This window comes from Mustelus asterias, chromosome 7 (assembly GCF_964213995.1).
Source record: "Mustelus asterias chromosome 7, sMusAst1.hap1.1, whole genome shotgun sequence".
Taxonomy (NCBI): Eukaryota; Metazoa; Chordata; class Chondrichthyes; order Carcharhiniformes; family Triakidae; genus Mustelus; species Mustelus asterias.
Window position 1 is genome coordinate 12,146,591 of NC_135807.1, and position 18,308 is coordinate 12,164,898.

Sequence of the window (18,308 nt, forward strand, 5' to 3'; positions counted from 1 at the left end):
GCTTTGCCGAGGCAGCGGGAAGTGTAGACAGATTCAATAGATGGGAGGTTAGAGGAAACCCACGCAGACACGGGGAGAATGTGCAAAGTCTGCACAGACAGTGACCCAACGCAGGAATTGAACTCAGGTCCCTGATGCTGTGAGGTAGCAGTGCTAACCAGTGTGCCACCGTGCCGCCCAAGCTAGGGTAGAGTAAAGGATCAGGGTAGCCAATAAGGTTAAACCAAGGCTTTACCTGATGCAATTTTTCAAAGCCAGGTCGGCCTTTTGGCTCAGGTGATGTTTTAGATGAAGCGGGTGCAGTGCCTCATCCTACAGCTTGGACTATGGAACCCAAGATGGGATGTTTCGTATTGTCAGCTTGGATCTGGTTTGTCCCTCATGTGGGGACCATGATTGGACCTAATTTGAATCATCTTTTTTGATGAGAGTACCAAAAGGTACAAAAAAAAGGAAGCACAGGAGGCTGGGTCATTGAATTAATTCAAGACAGAATTAGACAGATTTTTGATAGATGGGCGAGTCAAAGCTTATGGGGCAGACAGCAAAATGGAGTTGAGTTCAGAACTAGATCAACAATGATCATATTGAATAGTAACTCAGGCATGAAGGGTTGAATGGCCTTCTCCTGCTCCTGAGTCCTATGTTCCTTTGTTGTGTAGTCACCTCTGCTCTGAAAACATTAACCAGTAGCATGTAGCTCCTTCAGGGCCAATTTAATCATGGAGAAGCTAATCCAATTGAACGGAGGTTTGGCTGATTTGTGCTGGAATATTTAATAATTCTTCTTTCATTTCAGATTGATTTGTTAACCTTTGATCAAACACTGGTTGGACCTTAGCTGGAGTACTGTGGCCAGTTGAGAACGTGGGAACAGGAGGAGCTCATGTAGCCTGCTTCACCATTCAGTGAGATCAAGGCTGTGACATTATTACATTCATCCACCTTTGTTTCATCTGCCTCAATACTTTCCAATCATAAAAACCTACCAAACTCAGAATTAACGCTTTATCTCACATAAGTTGCCATTGAATACAGAACTTGGGACGTCTTGTTGAAGTTGTATGGGACATTTGTAAGGCCACACTTGGAATTTGGAAGGAACTTGGAAGGGGTGGCACGGTGGCACAGAGGTTAGCACTGCTGCTTCACAGAGCCAGAGCCTGGGTTCGATTCTGGCCTCGGGTAACAGTCTGTGTGGAGTTTGCACTTTCTCCCCGTGTCTGTGTGGGTTTCCTCTGGGTGCTCCGGTTTCCTCCCACAGTCAAAGATGTGTGTGCTAGGTTGATTGGCCATGCTAAATTGACCCTAGTGTCAGGGGGATTAGCAGGATAAATATGTGGGGTTATGTGAAGAGGGCCTGGGTGGGATGTGGTCAACACAGACTTAATAGGCCAAATGGCCTCCTTCTGTATTGAAGGGAATCTATGAATACTGTGTACAGTTCTGGTCACACTATAATAGAAAGGATATTATTAAACTAGAAAGAGTGCAAAAAAGATTTACGAGATGCTACTGGGACTTGATGGTTTGAGTTATAAGGAGAGGCTGGATAGACTGGGACTTTTTTCTCTGGAGCGTAGGAGGCTGAGGGGGGACCTTATAGAGGTCTATAAAATAATGAAGGGCATAGATCAGCTAGATAGTCAATATCTTTTCCCAAAGGTAGGGGAGTCTAAAACTAGAGGGCATAGGTTTAAGGTGAGAGGGGAGAGATACAAAAGTGTCCAGAGGGGCAATTTTTTCACAGAGGGTGGTGAGTGTCTGGAACAAGCTGCCAGAGGTAGTCGTAGAGGCGGGTACAATTTTGTCTTTAAAAAAGCATTTAGACAGTTACATAGGTAAGTAAGATGGGTATGGAGGGATATGGGCCGAATGCTGGCAATTGGGACTAGTTTAGTGGTTTAAAAAAAAGGAATGGCATGGACAAGTTGGGCCGAAGGGCCTGTTTCCATGCTGTAAACCTCTATGGTGGAAGAGTTCCAAATTTCCACCACCCTTTGTGTGCCAAAGTGTTTCATAACTTCACCCCTGAAAGGTTTGCTTCTATTTTGGCCCGAGTCCTTGATTTCCCCAACCAGTGGAAAGAATTTCTCTCCACCTACGGTATCAGTTCCCTTTAGTTCTTTGAAAACTTTTAATTTTTCCCCTTCTAATTTTAAGAATTCCAGTGAATGCAATGCTATTTTCTTTATTCTCTCCTGGTAGCTTAACCAATTAGTTTAATAATATCCTTTCTATTATAGTGTGACCAGACCTCTACACGGTATTCATGGAATCCGTTCAGTACAGAAGGAGGTCATTCGGCCCGTCAAGTTTGTACTGACCACATCCCACCCAGCCCCTCTTCCCGTAACCCCACATATTTGCCCTGCTAATCTCCCTGACACTAAGGGGCAATTTAGCATGGCCAATCAACCTAACCCACACATTTTTGGACTGTGGGAAGAAACCAGAGCACTCGAAGGAGACCTGCGGGTGGCACAGTGGTTAGCACTGCTGCCTCATAGCGCCAGGGATCCTGGTTCAACTCCGGCCTCAGGTCACTGTCTATGTGGAGTTGGCACATTCTCCCCGTGTCAGCGTGGGTTTCCTCCGGGTGCTCCGGTTTCCTCCCACAGTCCAAAGATGTGCGGGTTAGGTTGATTGGTCATGCTAAATTGACCCGAGTGTCAGGGGGGCTAGCAGGGTAAATATGAGGGGTCATGGGGATATGTCCTGGGTGGGATTGTGGTGACTGCAGACTCGATGGGCCAAATGGCCTCCTTCTGCACTGTAATTAGCCAATTCGATTCAGTCTACGTGATATCAAGAAAAGGCTGAAGGCACTGGATACTGCAAAGGCAATGGGCCCTGATAACATTCCAGCAATAGTACTGAAGACTTATGCTCCAGTACTTGCTGCGCCCCTAGCCAAGTTGTCCCAATACATCTACAACATGTAAACATCTATGTGGCAATGTGCACAGCTGCTCAGGCATATCTTGTACAGAGAAATGACAGGACAAATCCAACCCGATCAATTTATTTTTTTATTCATTCATGGGATGTGGGCATCGCTGGTTAGGCCAGCATTGATTGCCTGTCCCGAATTGCCCTTGTTCAGAGGGCATTTAAGAGTCAGGGAATACAATTCTAGATTTTTAATTCTCTCCTCGTAGGTTAACCAATTAGTCAATTGGATTCACTCTATGTGAAGCACAGTGGCAAGTGGTTAGGTCCAGTAACACCAGTCAAACCATCACTGCCCATTCTCAGTCCATGCCTAATCTCTGCTTTTCACAAGAAACCCTGGACCCGTTTTCAAAATTGGCTTCCCAAATTCTGGATTTCCCTCATCATGGTGGCACGCGGTGGCACAGTGGTTAGCACTGCTGCCTCACAGCTCCAGGGACCCGGGTTCAATTCCAGCCTCGGGTCACTGTCTGTGTGAAGTCTGCACGTTCTCCCCGTGGGTTTCCTCCAGATGCTCCAGTTTCCTCCCACGGTGCAAAGATGTGCGGGTTAGCTGCATTGGCTATGATAAATTGCCCCTTAGTGTCCCAGGACATGTAGGTTAGAGGGATTAACGGGATAAATATGTGGGGTTACAAGGATAGGGCCTTGGTGGGATTGTTGTCAGCACAGACTCGATGGGCTGAATGGCCTCCTTCTGCACTGTAGGGTTTCTATGATTTCTATGAAACCCTCCAGAGCAGAAGGAGGGTTTCATAGAAATCATAGAAACCCTACAGTGCAGAAGGAGGCCATTCGGCCCATCGAGTCTGCACCGACCACAATCCCACCCAGGCCCTACCCCCACATATTTACCCACTAATCCCTCTAACCTACGCATCTCAGGGGCAATTTTAACCTGGCCAATCAACCTAACCCGCACATCTTTGGACTGTGGGAGGAAACCGGAGCACCCGGAGGAAACCCACGCAGACACGAGGAGAATGTGCAAACTCCACACAGACAGTGACCCGAGCCGGGAATCGAACCCGGGACCCTGGAGCTGTGAAGCAGCAATGCTAACCACTGTGCTACCGTGCCGCCCTATGATTCTATCCCATTCGCCCCAAGTGCTATATCTAGCTGCCTCTTGAATACATTCAATGTTTTGGTATCAACTACTTCCTGTGGTAATGAATTCCACAGGCTCACCACTCCTTGGGTGAAGAAATGTCTCCTCATCTCTGTCCTAAATGGTCTACTCCGAATCCTCAGACTGTGACCCCTGGTTTTGGACATCCCCACCATCGGGAACATCCTTCCTGCATCTACCCTGTCTAGTCCTGTTGGAATTCTATAAGTTTCTATGAGATTCCCTCTCATTCATCTGAACTCCAGCGAAAACAATCGTAACCTCGTCAATCTCTCTTCATACATCAGTCCTGCCATCCTCGGAATCAGTCTGGTAAACTTTCGCTGCACTCCCTCGAGAGCAAGAACACCCTTCCTCAAAAAAGGAGACCAAAACTGCACACAATACACTCGGTGTTGCCTCACCAAGGCCTTGCATAATTGCAACAACACATCCCTGCTCCTGTACTCAAATCCTCTCACTATGAAGGCCAATGGCAGATTTCCTTCGTGAGAGGTTATTAGTGAACCAGATGGGATTTTATGACAATCGACAATGGTTTCATAGTCATCAGTAGACTTTTAATTCCAGATTTCTTTTATTGTTGAATTCAAATTTCACCATCTGCCATGGTGGGATTGGAACCCGGGTCCCTGGGGCATTACCCTGGGTCTCTGGATTAGTAGTCCAGCTATAATACCACTACACCACGGCCTGCCCCATCAGTCTATTCCCAGTTACTAGTAGAGTGTGGGAGGTGTCATTGGCAGCGCTATCAAACAGGCAGCACTCAAAGAGATGGACAGTCACCCAAGACCAGAATTGAACCAGGTTCCTTGGCTACGTGAGGCAGCAGTGCCACTGTGCCGCACCTGAGGGCATTTTAGAGTCAACCACATTTCCTGATATCTTGATATCACATGCATTTACACTGGGCCCTTCAAATCAGAATGAGGAGCCTGGAACTGCTCCTAGACCCTGTGAGTTATCCCGTGTAGAAAATTGGCTCCTACTGTGTTGGCGAATGGAAGGAACCAACACTGTCACGCAAATGGCCATGAGGGGAACAAGATGGCATGAGCCAGTGTTTGACTGGGCCTGCCCACTCGCACTGAACTGTCAATATCCGTCGTCCCTTTAAAACAATTAAAAAAAACACCCTGGATTGTCAGATCATTATCATGTCGCTCTTTTTTTTTCTGTGGGATCTTGTTGTGCACAAATTTCCTCCGTCGCAGCAGTGGCTCCGCTTCCAAGTGGAAGAGCTTTGAGGTGCCCTCAGGTCAGGAACGGCTCTATATATATATATACATATATATATATAAAAAGTGTCTCGCTTTGCCAGCGGGAGGAACAATAGATGGAGCTTCCATTCTGTGCCTTCATTCCGATGCACGGAGTGGAGTTGTATAATTGATTTGGTGGGTAACCGTGCATATGGCCCATAATGGAGCTTTCACACAAACTGAATGAGAACAGTCTCTCCGCGTCTGTATTTCGGATTATTTGTATTCTAATTGGAATGATGGCAAATAAATGTTCCCTGGAATTTTAAACTGTATTTCGAGTCATTTGGCATTTTAATTTTTAATTTGCTGCAAACCTATATTTTTTTCATTTAAATTGCTATCATGTATCTACAATGCCCTGTGATTTAATCTAATTATAGCTTTTTGTATTCATGTCAAAGGCACGAAGCATCTAACAGTCATTCGGGAAAAATCATTGAAAGCAGCAGTATGCTTTTTCCAACAATCTACACTTTGATTGCAAGTAATTTGTATGGATTGTGGGACCCATTTTTGTCTAATTTTTAAAGGATTCTGTGAGATTTGCACTTCAATTTCCAACATAACCAAACCAGAATAACAAATTCTCCCATTTTCTTGCAAAGCAGACACTGGTAATGTTTCTATTGCGGCCATCTAAACTTCTATTTGAACCATTCTTCATGCCTTTATCTGTCCTGTTAACACCCCCTTCAGCCTTGCACCATCATCGCATACATCATTTAGAATCACACAGTACAGAAAGAGGCCATTCAGTCCATCGCATCTGCACCAACTCTTCAACAGAGCATCTCATCCACGCACACCCGATCCCCGTTAAGCCCGTCTAACCTGCACATCTTTGGACACTAAGGGGCAATTTATCATGACCAATCATCCAACTTGCACATCTTTGGACATTAAGTGGCAATTTAAAAAGGCCAATCCACCCAATCCGCACATTTTTGAACTGTGGGAGGAAATGGGAGCACCGGAAGAATCCCACGCAGACACATGCAAGCTCCGCGCGGACGGTCACCCAAGGCCGGAATTGAACCCGGATCTCTGGCACTGTGAGGCAGCAGTAAAATCCCTACAGTGCAGAAGAGGCCCTTCGGTCATTCGAGCCAGCATCGACAACAATCCCACCCAGACCCTATCCCCATAACCCCCATATTTTCCCTCTTAATCCCCCTGATATTAAGGGACAATTCATCATGGCTAATCAACATAACCCGCACATTTTTGGACTTGAGTAGAGTAGATTAGCAGATGATCTAATTGAGGTGTTTAAGTTGATTGAAGGAGTTGATGGAGTCAATGAAAAGAAATAGTTTCCTCTGATGTGGGAGTTTGGAACACAGGGACTTAACCCAGAATTAAAGCTCATCGCTTCACGGGTGATGTGGGAAAGCATCTCCTCACGCAAAGAGCAATGGAAACCCAGGACTCTCTTCCCTCAGCGGTGGTTAGCACTGCTGCCTCACAGCGCCAGGGACCCGGGTTCGATTCCCAGCTTGGGTCACTGTCTGTGCGGAGTCTGCACGTTCTCCCCGTGTCTGCGTGGGTTTCCTCCGGGTACTCCGGTTTCCTCCCACAGTCCAAAAGACGGCTGGTTGGCCGTGCTAAATTCTCCCTCAGTGTACCCGAACAGGCGCCGGAGTGTGGCGACCAGGGGATTTTCACAGTAACTTCATTGCAGTGTTAATGTAAGCCTGCTTGTGACACTAATAAATACACTTTAATAGTACCTCCTCAGATCCTGAAGAGAGAACAAGCTGTTGACTCAGAAGGGAGAGTGCGAGCCAGTCAGTTGAGCTAACATCGAGCTGAACACATTCCCTGAACAAATCGAACATCATTTTAGGCATAATTCGGGGCAGGTCCTTACCTTACCGCTGTTGGAATTTTCGCACACAAATGTTTCATATTCCACTGGGAATTCAGGAGCGTTATCATTGACATCCACCAAGCTAATGAGAACATGGCCCCTTCCGACCTGTGCTGGGTTCTCTGTACAAAATATAATGCACAGTCAGGGAAAGATTAATGCACATCCTTACTTTATTTTCATGAGATTCCGTTTCATTTTCATGCTCATTTCAAAGCTCGCAAAGGGAAACAGGGAAAGCTCAGAAAAAAGCAGAATAAATTGGAGTGAGTCATTCGAAAAGTGGTAGCACAAGCACAGACTGCTGGCCTGGTGTGATTTTAATTACTTCCTCGGATTACAATAATCATAAGACTGAGCAGAGAGAAAAAAAAACTAACACCTGAGTCACATATCCTGTTAAACAGCCCATGCACCACAATCCGAAATACTCTGGCCTGGAGTTCCCTGGACGCCTGGAGCTAGGGCAGCACGGTGGCACATCTTTGGACTTGAGTAGCGAAAATTAGCAGATGATCTAATTGAAGTGTTTAAGTTGATTGAAGGAGTTGACAGAGTCGATGGAAAGACATGGTTCCCTCTGATGTGGGAGTTTGGAATGCCAGAATTAACCCACAATTAAAGCTCGTCGCTTCACGGGTGGTGTGGGAAAATATCTCCTCACACAAAGAGCAATGGAAACCCAGGACTCACTTCCCACTGCTTAGCACTGCTGCCTCACAGCGCCTGGGACCTGAGTCAATCGCCCATACAGAGCTGATGCTTAACTAAACAGAAGTTGCTGGATCAACTCAGCAGGTCTGGCAACACCTGTGGAGACATGAACAGGGTTAGCATTTCAATTCCGTATTAGCTCTGAAGAAGAGACTGAAATGTTATCTCTGTTTCTCTCTCCACAGTTGCTGCCAGACCTGCTGAGCTTATCCAGAATTTTCTGTTTTTATTTCAGATTTCCAGCATCCGCAGTGTTTTGAATCTCTACAGTGCAGAAGGAGGTCACTTGACTCATTGAGCCAGCACTGACAACAATCCCTTCCAGATCCTATTCCCTTAAACCCTCGTATTTACCTACTAATCCCCCTGATACTGAGAGACTGGGACGATAACCATTTAGAGAGGCAAGGACTGATTAGGGACAGTCAGCAAGGCTTTGTGAGTGGAAAACCATGTCTCACAAATTTCATGGAGTTTTTTGAAGGGGTAACCAAGAAGGTCGATGAGGGCAGTGCAGTTGATGTTGTTCTCATGGACTTTAGCAAGGCCTTTGACAAGATACCGCATGATAGGTTGCTGCATAAGGTTAAGGGGATAGGGGATGTACGAAGCAGATTTTTCACACAGAGGGTGGTGGGTGCCTGGAACTAATTGCCGGGGAGGTAATGGAAGCGGATACGGTAGTGACTTTTAAGGGGCATCTTGACAAATACATGAATAGGATGGGAATAGAGGGATACAGTCCCCGGAAGGGTAGGGGGTTTTAGTTCAGCCAGGCAGCATGGTCAGTGCAGGCTTGGAGGGCCGAAGGGCCCGTTCCTGTGCTGTAATTTTCTTTCTTCTTTGTTCTTTGTAAAACTTCACGGGATCCAGGGTGAGTTAGCCAAATGGATACAAAATTGGCTTGATGATAGAAGACAGCGGGTGGTTGTAGAGGGTTGTTTTTCAAACTGGAGGCCTGTGACCAGCGGTGTGCCTCAGGGATCAGTGCTGTTATTTGTCATTTATATCAATGGTTTGGATGAGAATTTAGGAGGCATGGTTAGTAGGTTTGCAGATGACACCAAGATTGGTGGCAGAGTGGACAGTGAGGAAAGTTATCTAGGATTGCAATGGGATCTTGATCAATTGGACCAGTGGGCTGATGAATGGCAGATGGAGTTTAATTTAGTTAAATGTGAGGTGATGCATTGTGATAGATGGAATTGGTGCAGTTAATGGTAGGGTGTTGGGGAGTGTTACAGAACAAAGAGATCTAGGGGTACAGGTTCATTGCTCCTTGAAAGTGGAGTCACAGGTGGACAGAGTGATGAAGAAGGCATTCAGCATGCTTGGTTTCATTGGTCAGAACATTGAACACAGGAGTTGGGATGTCTTGTTGAAGTTCCTCAAGACATTGGTAAGGCCACGCTTGGAATACTGTGTCAGTTCTGGTCACCCTATTATAAAAAGGATATTATTAAACAAGAAAGAGTGCAGAAAAGATTTACTAGGATGCTACCAGGACTTGATGATTTGAGCTATAAGGAGAGGCTGGATAGACTGGGGCTTTTTTCTCTGGAGCACAGAAGGCTGAGGGGTGACCTTATAGAGGTCCATAAAATAATGAGGGGCACAGATCAGGTAGATAGTCAATATCTTTCCCCAAAGGTAGGGGAGTCTAAAACTAGAGGGCATAGGTTTAAGATGAGAGGGGAGAGATACAAAAGTGTCCAGAGGGGCAGTTTTTTCACACAGAGGGTGGTGAGTGTCTGGAACGAGCTGTCAGAGGTAGTAGTAGAGGCGGGTACAATTTTGTTTTTAAACAAGCATTTAGACGGCATGGGTAAGATTGGTATACAGGGATATGGGCCAAATGCAAGCAATTGGGACCAGCCTAATGGTAAAAACTGGGCAGCATGGACAAGGTGGGCCAAAGGGTACATTGAGGGGGAATTTAGCATGGCCAATGCACCTAACTAGCATGACTTTTGGACTGTGGGAGGAAATCGGAGCACCCGGAGGAAACCCACGCAGATAATCAGTGACCCAAGCCAGGAATTTGAACCCGGGTCCCTGGCGCTGTGAGGCAGCAGTGCTAACCACTGTGCCACAGTGTCGCCCTTTCGGTTTTATGCAATTAATTTGACTCACAATTAATTTAAATCAGGGCTATGGGCCAAGTGCTGGCAGATGGGATTAGGTGAGAGTTCAGGTGTTTCTAATGTGTCTGTGCAGATTCGATGGGCTGAAGGGCCTCCTCTGCACTGTGATTCTAAATTTTTTAAAACTCGGTTTAAATTAGTTCAAACTCGGTGGATCTGCTCTTGGTAAGGAATCGTATGGACCACAGCAAATAATTAAAACCACTGATCTGAAACTTCCCCTCCTGCTATTATATAAATATATATCCAACGTAAGTTTGGTTTAATTCAGTAACCTTGAGCTCCCTTTGTTCTCATTGCAGTCACGAATTGATTACGTTCGATTACGTTGCTCAGTTTGGTCTCTGGGAGGTTTTACATTCAGCTGTATCAGAAGGAGTTGGTCTGGAAACTGGGACAGAGCTTCACCTTGGCAAAGTTGCTGCAGTGTCAGTTCCATTCTGGGTTCATTTTCCCACAGGCACTGCTAACAGAAACTGCTCACCAGTTGCCACCCTTTTCTCGAAAACCTGTCGCGTTCATAGTTACCCTTCTGTCCTGGTGTTTGGCAGAGGGGCAAGCCTGCCCCTGAAATCTGAGTGCTTCACTTTACCTACATGCCAGTGCACATTTCTAAGGACAGCACGGTGGCACAGTGGTTAGCAGTGCTGCCTCACAGCACCAGGGACCCGGGTTCGATTCCCAGTTTGGGTCACTGTCTGTGTGGAGTTTGCACGTTTTGCCCGTGTCTGCGTGGGTTTCCTCCGGGTGCTCCGGTTTCCTCCCACAGTCTGAAAGACGTGCTGGTTAGGTGCACTGGCCAGGCTAAGTTCTCCCTCAGTGTACCCAAACAGGCGCCGGAGTAACTCAGGGACTTTCACAGTAACTTCATTGCAGAGTTAAAGTAAGCCTACTTGTGACACTAATAAATAAACTTTAAACTTAATTCATACATAGATCTAGAATCAAAGAAAGTTCAGGGCACAGAAAGAGGCCATTTGGCCCATCGTCTTTGTGTTGGCTGAAAAATGAGCCACTCCATCGAAACCCACTTTGCTGCATTTATTTGAGTCATAGCAAGTTTATACATCTGCACTTGGCCTTAGACCTGGACAAAGGGGTGGCACGGTGGCACAGTGGTTAGCACTGCTGCCTCACAGCGCCAGGGACCCAAATTCGATTCCAGCCTCGGGTGACTGTCGGTGCAGAGTCTGCGCGTTCTTCCCGTGTCTGCGTGAGTTTTTTCCGGGTGCTCCGGTTTCCTCCCACAGTCCAAAGATGTGCGGGTTTGGTTGATTGGCCATGCTGAATTGCTCCTTAGGGTCGGATTTCCGGCCACGCTCACCCTAAGACTGGAAAATCCCGCCTGAGCTCAATGGATCTTTGCCTGGTCCAGTCCTGCCCGATTCCTGTGGCAGACAGGATGGGGAAATTCCGCCCCCAGAATCAGGTGAATTAGCAGAGTAAATACATGGGGATAGGGTCTGGGTGGAATTGTTGTCAGTGCAGACTCGATGGGCCGAATGGCCTCCTTCTGCACTGTAGGATTCTATGATTCTAAATGATCCATGAGACACGAGTTCAAATCCCGCAACAGCAACTGAGGAATCCAAATTCAGTTACGAGATAAACCTGGAAAAAGAGGTTTGCATTGGTCATGGCAACCATGAAACTATCAGGTTGCCAGAAAGTTCCACCTGGTACACCAAAGTCCTTGACGGAGGTAAATGTGCTCTCCTGAGGCAACCTGGCCTACATGTGACTCCAGACCCACAGCACATATGGTTGACTCTCAACTGCCCTCTGAAATGACCCAATATTACTTTACCTTCGGGGTATAGAACCAGAGTGGCAACCAATCCAATCAGTATCCTGATGGACACTTTGGGTCAAAAATTGCCCCTCTCCCACTGTCACTTCTCGATTTTGTTCCAGGTGCTGTAAGACGTAATCCGGATCGATTTAAAGGAGTGGGGTAAGAGAGTGCGGACATTGGACTGACATGGTCCCATTAATAGTTCAATTGCCACCCAAGCCAGAAATAAAGGAAAAGCAGATGGAAAAGCAACCCAGCAGGAGAGGCGGGTGAAATACATTAAATGGCTGAAATGTTACCGTCCCGCCCACCACGAGAATTGGAGCGGGCGAGGGGTGGAGGATGGAAAGGTCCGTTGACCTTGGGTGGGATTTTCATAGAATCCATAGAATCCCTACAGTGTAGAATGAGACCATTCGGCCCATCAAATCTGCACCAACCACAATCCCACCCAGGCCCTATTCCCATAACCCCACACATTTACCCTGCTAATCCCCCTGATACTAAGGGGCAATTTAGCATGGCCAATCCACTGAACCCGCACATCTTTGGACTTTTTACAGTTTCAGGATGAGTGAAGCTATAAAATCCCACCCATTGAGTCCACTAAGATTAAAGAATAGGCTCTATAAGGTTAAAAACATCAACTAGCAACCCCACACTCGGAGCTGGGTGTGAATTATAACAGCAATCTATCATGAATGGGAAACATCATTGACAGTCTCAGAATCATATCTTACAGCAGCGCTAGGGCACCGAAGGAGGTATCCAGACGGCAATGGTTGTTCTCAAGCATCAGAGATTTGGGTGAAAGAAAATCTGAGTTTATCACAGAGCATGGTCGATAAAACTAGCTTTGACAATGCCAATTAAAACCCTGCGTCCGGTACTGTACAAGATACAAGAGTGTGGAGAGGCATCACTGCCTCACTACAAACATCACTGCCTCGGGGAAGGTGATGGCTCAATGATATTATCGCCAGACTATTATTCCAGAAACTCTGCTCGTGTTCTGGGGACCTGGATTCGAATCCCACCACGGCAGATGGTGGAATTTGAATTCAATAAAAAATATCTGGAATTAAGTATCCACTGATGACCATGAAACCATTGTCGATTGTCGGAAAAACCCATCTGCTTCACCAATGTCCTTTAGGGAAGGAAATCTGCTGTCCTTACCTAGTCAGGCCTACATGTGACTTCAGAGCCAAAGCAATGTGGTTGACTCTCAACTGTACCCTGAACAAGGGCAACGAGGGATGGGCAATTAATGCTGGCCAACCAGCGATGCCCATGTCCCAAGAACGAATTTTTAAAAAGCATGGGTAGCTGAAATTTATGATATGTGGATGTTGCTCGGTGGCCAGCCTTTAATGTCCACCCTTGAACTTTCCCTTGAATGGAGTGGCTCACAGCCATTTCAGAGGTCATTTAAGAGTTAACCATATTATTCTAGATCTCATTGAATCAACGAATCCCTACAGCCATTCGGCCCACTGAGTCTGCACCAACCACAGTCCCACCCAGGCCTATCCCCATAACCCCCTTCATTTGCCCAAGCTAGTCCCCCAAACACTAAGGGGCAATTTAGCATGGCCAATCCACCTAACCTGCACATCTTTGGACACTAAGGGCCAATTTTACATGGTCAATCCACCTAACCCGCACATCTTTGGACTGTGGGAGGAAACTGGAGCACCCGGAGGAAACCCCTGCAGACACGGAGAGAATGTGCAAACTCCACTCAGGCAGTGACCCGAGGCCGGAAATCGAATCGGGTCCCTGTGAGGCAGCAGTGCTAACCACTGTGCCGCTGTGCCACCCCTAATCTGGAGACATTTGTAGGCCAGACCGGGTAAGGATGGCAGATTCCCTTCCCTCCAGGGCATGAATGAACTAAATGGGTTTTTACGACAATCATCATTAAACCTTTAACTCCAGATTTTTGCTGAATTCAAATTCCACCATCTGCTGTAGTGGGATTCGAACCCGGGTCCCCAGAGCATTACCCTGGGTCTCTGGATTGCTCATTCAGTGACAATACCACGACAGGCAAAAAAAAAGAGGATTAGCACTGAATCCAGTCAATGTAGAATTTGCGAGTTAAGTTTATTATTTGAGCTCAGACTTGGAGCAGGAGAGTTGATATCTGGAACAGTAAATACAAACATTTGATATTGTCTGAGGGAAAATAATAACCTTTCCTTTGAGCTTGCAAAACATGAATACAAACAGCTTCTCTCTGCAGATTACATGGTAACTCGGCACAGTGTTTGGGTGCAGATTAACTAGGGGAAAAGAAGTGACTGTTTCAAAGTTAAAAGCATTACCATTTACTGAAATACGCAAACACACTCATCATCAGAGTCTCTGGCCTGGAGTAATGGTCTTTGGGAAGCCACTTTAAGTGAAATGATCATAGAATCCCTACAGTGCAGAAGTAGGCCATTCAGCCCATCAGCTCCAGACTGACAACAATCCCACCCAAGTCCTATCCTTGTAACCCCACGGAATCCCCCTGACACTAAGGGGCAATCCCACCCAGACCTGTTCCCCATGACCCCAAGTATTTATCCCGCTAATCCCCCTAGCCTACACATCTTGGGACACTAAGGGGCAATTAATCCCAGCCAATCCACCTAACCTGCACATCTTTGGAATGTGGGAGGAAACCCACACAGAGTTGGGGAGAATGTCCAAACTCCACGCAGACAGTGAATGACCCAAGCCGGGAATCGAACCCGGGTCCCCGGCGCTGTGGGGCAGCAGTGCCAACCACTGTGCCACCGTGCTGCCCTGGTTTGGAGCTTGCATGCCTCGCAGCTGTTCGATGTCCCCTTGGCCATCAATAGAACTGAGGTGGCCCTTCTGCCCCTCCATCACAGGATGTCCCACCTCAGAGAGTTCCCAGCCAACCAGAAGCCGCCAGTTCTCCAGCACTTGGGAATGGATTTGTGCGACACTGAATCGGGACCTGGGCAAGGGTTTTGGGTCCTTGCTAGGTGCCAAGTTGGCAAGCCCTAATGAGGTGGGGCGGGGGGATGGGGGGGGGGGATGTGTTGGGGGCCATGGGAGGGGAGAAATCCAGGGGTGTTGGGTTAAGTAAAACCATGTGGGGAGAGCCCCTACCCACCACCAGCCTGCTCAGGAAAAGCTGCTGAGCTGGCCATTCGGTGTGGGCCTATCCCACCACTGGTTAAATCCCAGAGGCAGCAGGGCAAGCTCGAAGGGCTGAATGGCCTATTCCTGTTTCTATTTTCTATTCTTTTTTTCTATGTTAAGCGAGCATTGATTGCCCACTTAGGGCCTCAATTGGTCCACAGGCAGGTGGGTGAGCCAATGGGTACAAGTGTGGGAAGGTAGGCGATGGGCAGGGCCTGTGCTAGATTTAGTAAGACCCCCCCAACCCACCCAGCTTCATAACTATTGGCGGGAGGGAGCGGAGGGGGCATAAAATCCAGCCTGCTGTCTTTTACCTTGTTGCATACTTCCTCGTATACTTAATACAGCCAATCATAATGCCTTTCCTTGTACCAACTTCACTCAGGGTAAGCAGACTCTCAGCTGGGTGGGAATTCCATGTTATGGAATTGGAGCACCAACTGCACTCTCCAATTGGTCGGGTATAATATTGTATCAACATCATGGGGGTGGCACGGTAGCATAGCGGTTAGCATTGCTGCCTCAAGGCGCCAGGGGCCCCGGTTCAATTCCCGCCTTGGGTCACTGTCTGTGTGGAGTCTGCACATCCTCCCCATGTCTACGTGGGTTTCCTTTGGGTGCTCCGGTTTCCTCCCACGGTTCAAAGATGTGCGGGTGAGGTTGATTGGCCGTGCTAAATTGTCCCTTAGGTGTCAGAGAAATTAGCAGGGTAAATGCGTGGGGTTCCGGTGATAGAGCCTGGGTAGGATTGTTGCTGGTGCAGGCTCGATGGGCCGAACGGCCTCTTTTTGCACTGTAGGGATAAATATGAAAGTGCTACAGGACACCCGGGAGGAATTTTATTGTTTACTTATTTGTTGCCAAGGAAGATTCCGTACACATTGAAATATTTGAGTGGATCTGGAAGGAGATAAAGGTATTTCTGATATTCTACAAGGGTCACTTGTTCACCTTTGCAAACACTTCAATAGATTTTCCAGTCTTTCGGAATTCTGTGATTCTAACCGACCCTAGCCAGTGCTTTGCTCCACCCTACTTCATCTCACTCTATCAGCAAATGCTTCAATCCCTTTCCTCCCATGTATGATTATCTGACTACCCCTTAAACACACCGTGATTCCAAAGCAAATGATCCTAACCACTCACTGGCCATCCCTCGAGCTGAAAATACAAAGGATCCCAAGTTTCTGGATGGTCCAGTCAATCTCAATCTCCAATTTCTGACCTGTTGCTCTTATCCAAGCCATTCAGTGCTTTGGACCTTTCTGCTCCTTTGGTTTGCCCCTTACGTCACCTGGTGCCAAAGATATAATCCTCAACTCCACTTCCCTGCCTTCTCCCCATAACCCTCGATGCCCTCATTGATCAAAGATCTGTGTATCTCAGCCTTGAACATACTGAACAGCCCAATCTCTGCAGCCCTCTGCAGTAAAGAATTCCACAGATTCACCATCGAGAGAAGATATTTCTCCTCATCACTGTCTCGGAAACCAGCATTTGTTGCCCATCCCTAATTGCCCTTGAACTGAGTGACAGTTAAGAGTCAACCATTTTGTGGATCTGGAGTCACGTGTAGGCCAGACCAGGTAAGGACGGCAGAGAGGAGGTTCTCAAGAACGATCCCAGGAATGAAAAGCCCGACATATCAAGAGCGTTTGAGGACTTTGGGCCTATGCTCAATGGAGTTTAGAAAGATGAGGGGAGGATCTCATTGAAACTTACTGAAAGGCTCAGATAGAGTGGACGTGGAGAAGATGTTTCCATTAGTTGGAGAGACTAGGATCCAAGGGCACAGCCTTAGAGTAAAGGGATGACCCTTTAGAACCGAGATGAGGAAGAATTTCTTCAGCCAGAGGGTGGTGAATCTGTGGAATTAATTTCCACAGAGGACTGTGGCGGCCAGGTCATTGAGTATATTTAAGACAGAGATAGATAGATTCTTGTTTGGTAAGTAGATCAAAGATTCTGGGGAAAAGGCGAGAGAATAGGGTTGAGAAATTTATCAGCCATGATTGAATGGCGGAGCAGATTCGATGGGCCAAATGGCCTAATTCTGCTCCGATATCTTATGATCTTATTTCCTTCCTGAAAGGACATTACTGAACCAGCTGGGCTTATTTTCTTTTACAACAGTCGACAACTGGTCATCATTAAACTTGTAATTCCAAATCTTCATTGAATTCACCATCTACCATGGTGGGATTCGAACCCTGGTCCCAGAATATGACCTACTCTGGGATTACGGGTCCAATGATAATACTACTATGCCACTGCCTCCCCTAATTTATAGTTTACCCCAGTCCAACTGCCTCCCCTAACTGTATAGGTTACCCCAGTCCAATGCCGGCATCTCCACATCATGGCTACTATCCCCTAATTTATACAGGCCAGTACATGAAAATGGGCTAAGATCATGTACCCAAAGAACTCCTGCTCCAACAAAAATAAATAAATAACAACGAAATAGGAAATGGTACCCTCTTGATTCCTTTCCTGAAGATCTTTGGATTCTAACTTAGTTTGAAGGTTCCAAACAGATATAAACTGTTTCAGTAACCGTACCAATCAGAGCAGAACATGATCTTTCATTGAGAAGGTGTACAGACGCTGCAGTGTAAAGCATCATCAGCTTCTCTTTTCCTTAATTGATACGTTTATGCTGTCACCTTACTTTGCATTCTTCAATTCATAAGATAATCTTGACTTTACCGTTGACTGCACATCAAGAACACAGAGTCACTTCCATTAATGAACTGGCAGCTTGTCAGCAGATCATGCATTCCCAGGTCGAGTACAGAATCTTGAATGACACTCCCAGTGCAGTACTGAGGGAACGCCGCACTGTCTGCATTTGAGATGAGACCTTAAAATTGAGATAATACTGCGGATGCTGGATTCTGAAACGAAAGCAGAAAATGCTGGAAAATCTCAGTGGGTCTGACAGCATCTGTGGAGAGAGAAGAGAGCCAACGCTTCTGGTGGGTGGCACGGTGGCACAGTAGTTAGCACCGCTGCCTCACAGCGCCAGGGACTCGGGTTCGATTCCCGGCTTGAGTCACTGTCTGTGCTAGTTAGGTGCATCGGCCATGTAAAATTCTCCCTCAGTGTAACCGAACAAACGTCGGAGTGTGGGGACTAGGAGATTTTCACAGTAACTTCATTGCAGTGTTAATGTTGGGGGAAGTAGTGGAAGCAGATGCGATAGTGAGTTTTAAGGGGCGTCTTGACAAATACATAAACAGTATGTATGGCGGCACGGTGGCACAGT

The 18,308-nt window shown here is 46.9% G+C and overlaps 1 protein-coding gene across 1 annotated transcript in view; it reads right to left on the minus strand.

The window, feature by feature from the left end:
• Positions 1-18,308, minus strand: part of cdh7a (cadherin 7a) — a 166,819-nt gene that overhangs the window by 17,395 nt on the left and 131,116 nt on the right. The window contains exon 8 of the mRNA XM_078215669.1: positions 7,226-7,347. Coding sequence (XP_078071795.1) covers positions 7,226-7,347 — 122 coding nt within the window. The remainder of the gene's footprint in view (positions 1-7,225; positions 7,348-18,308) is intronic.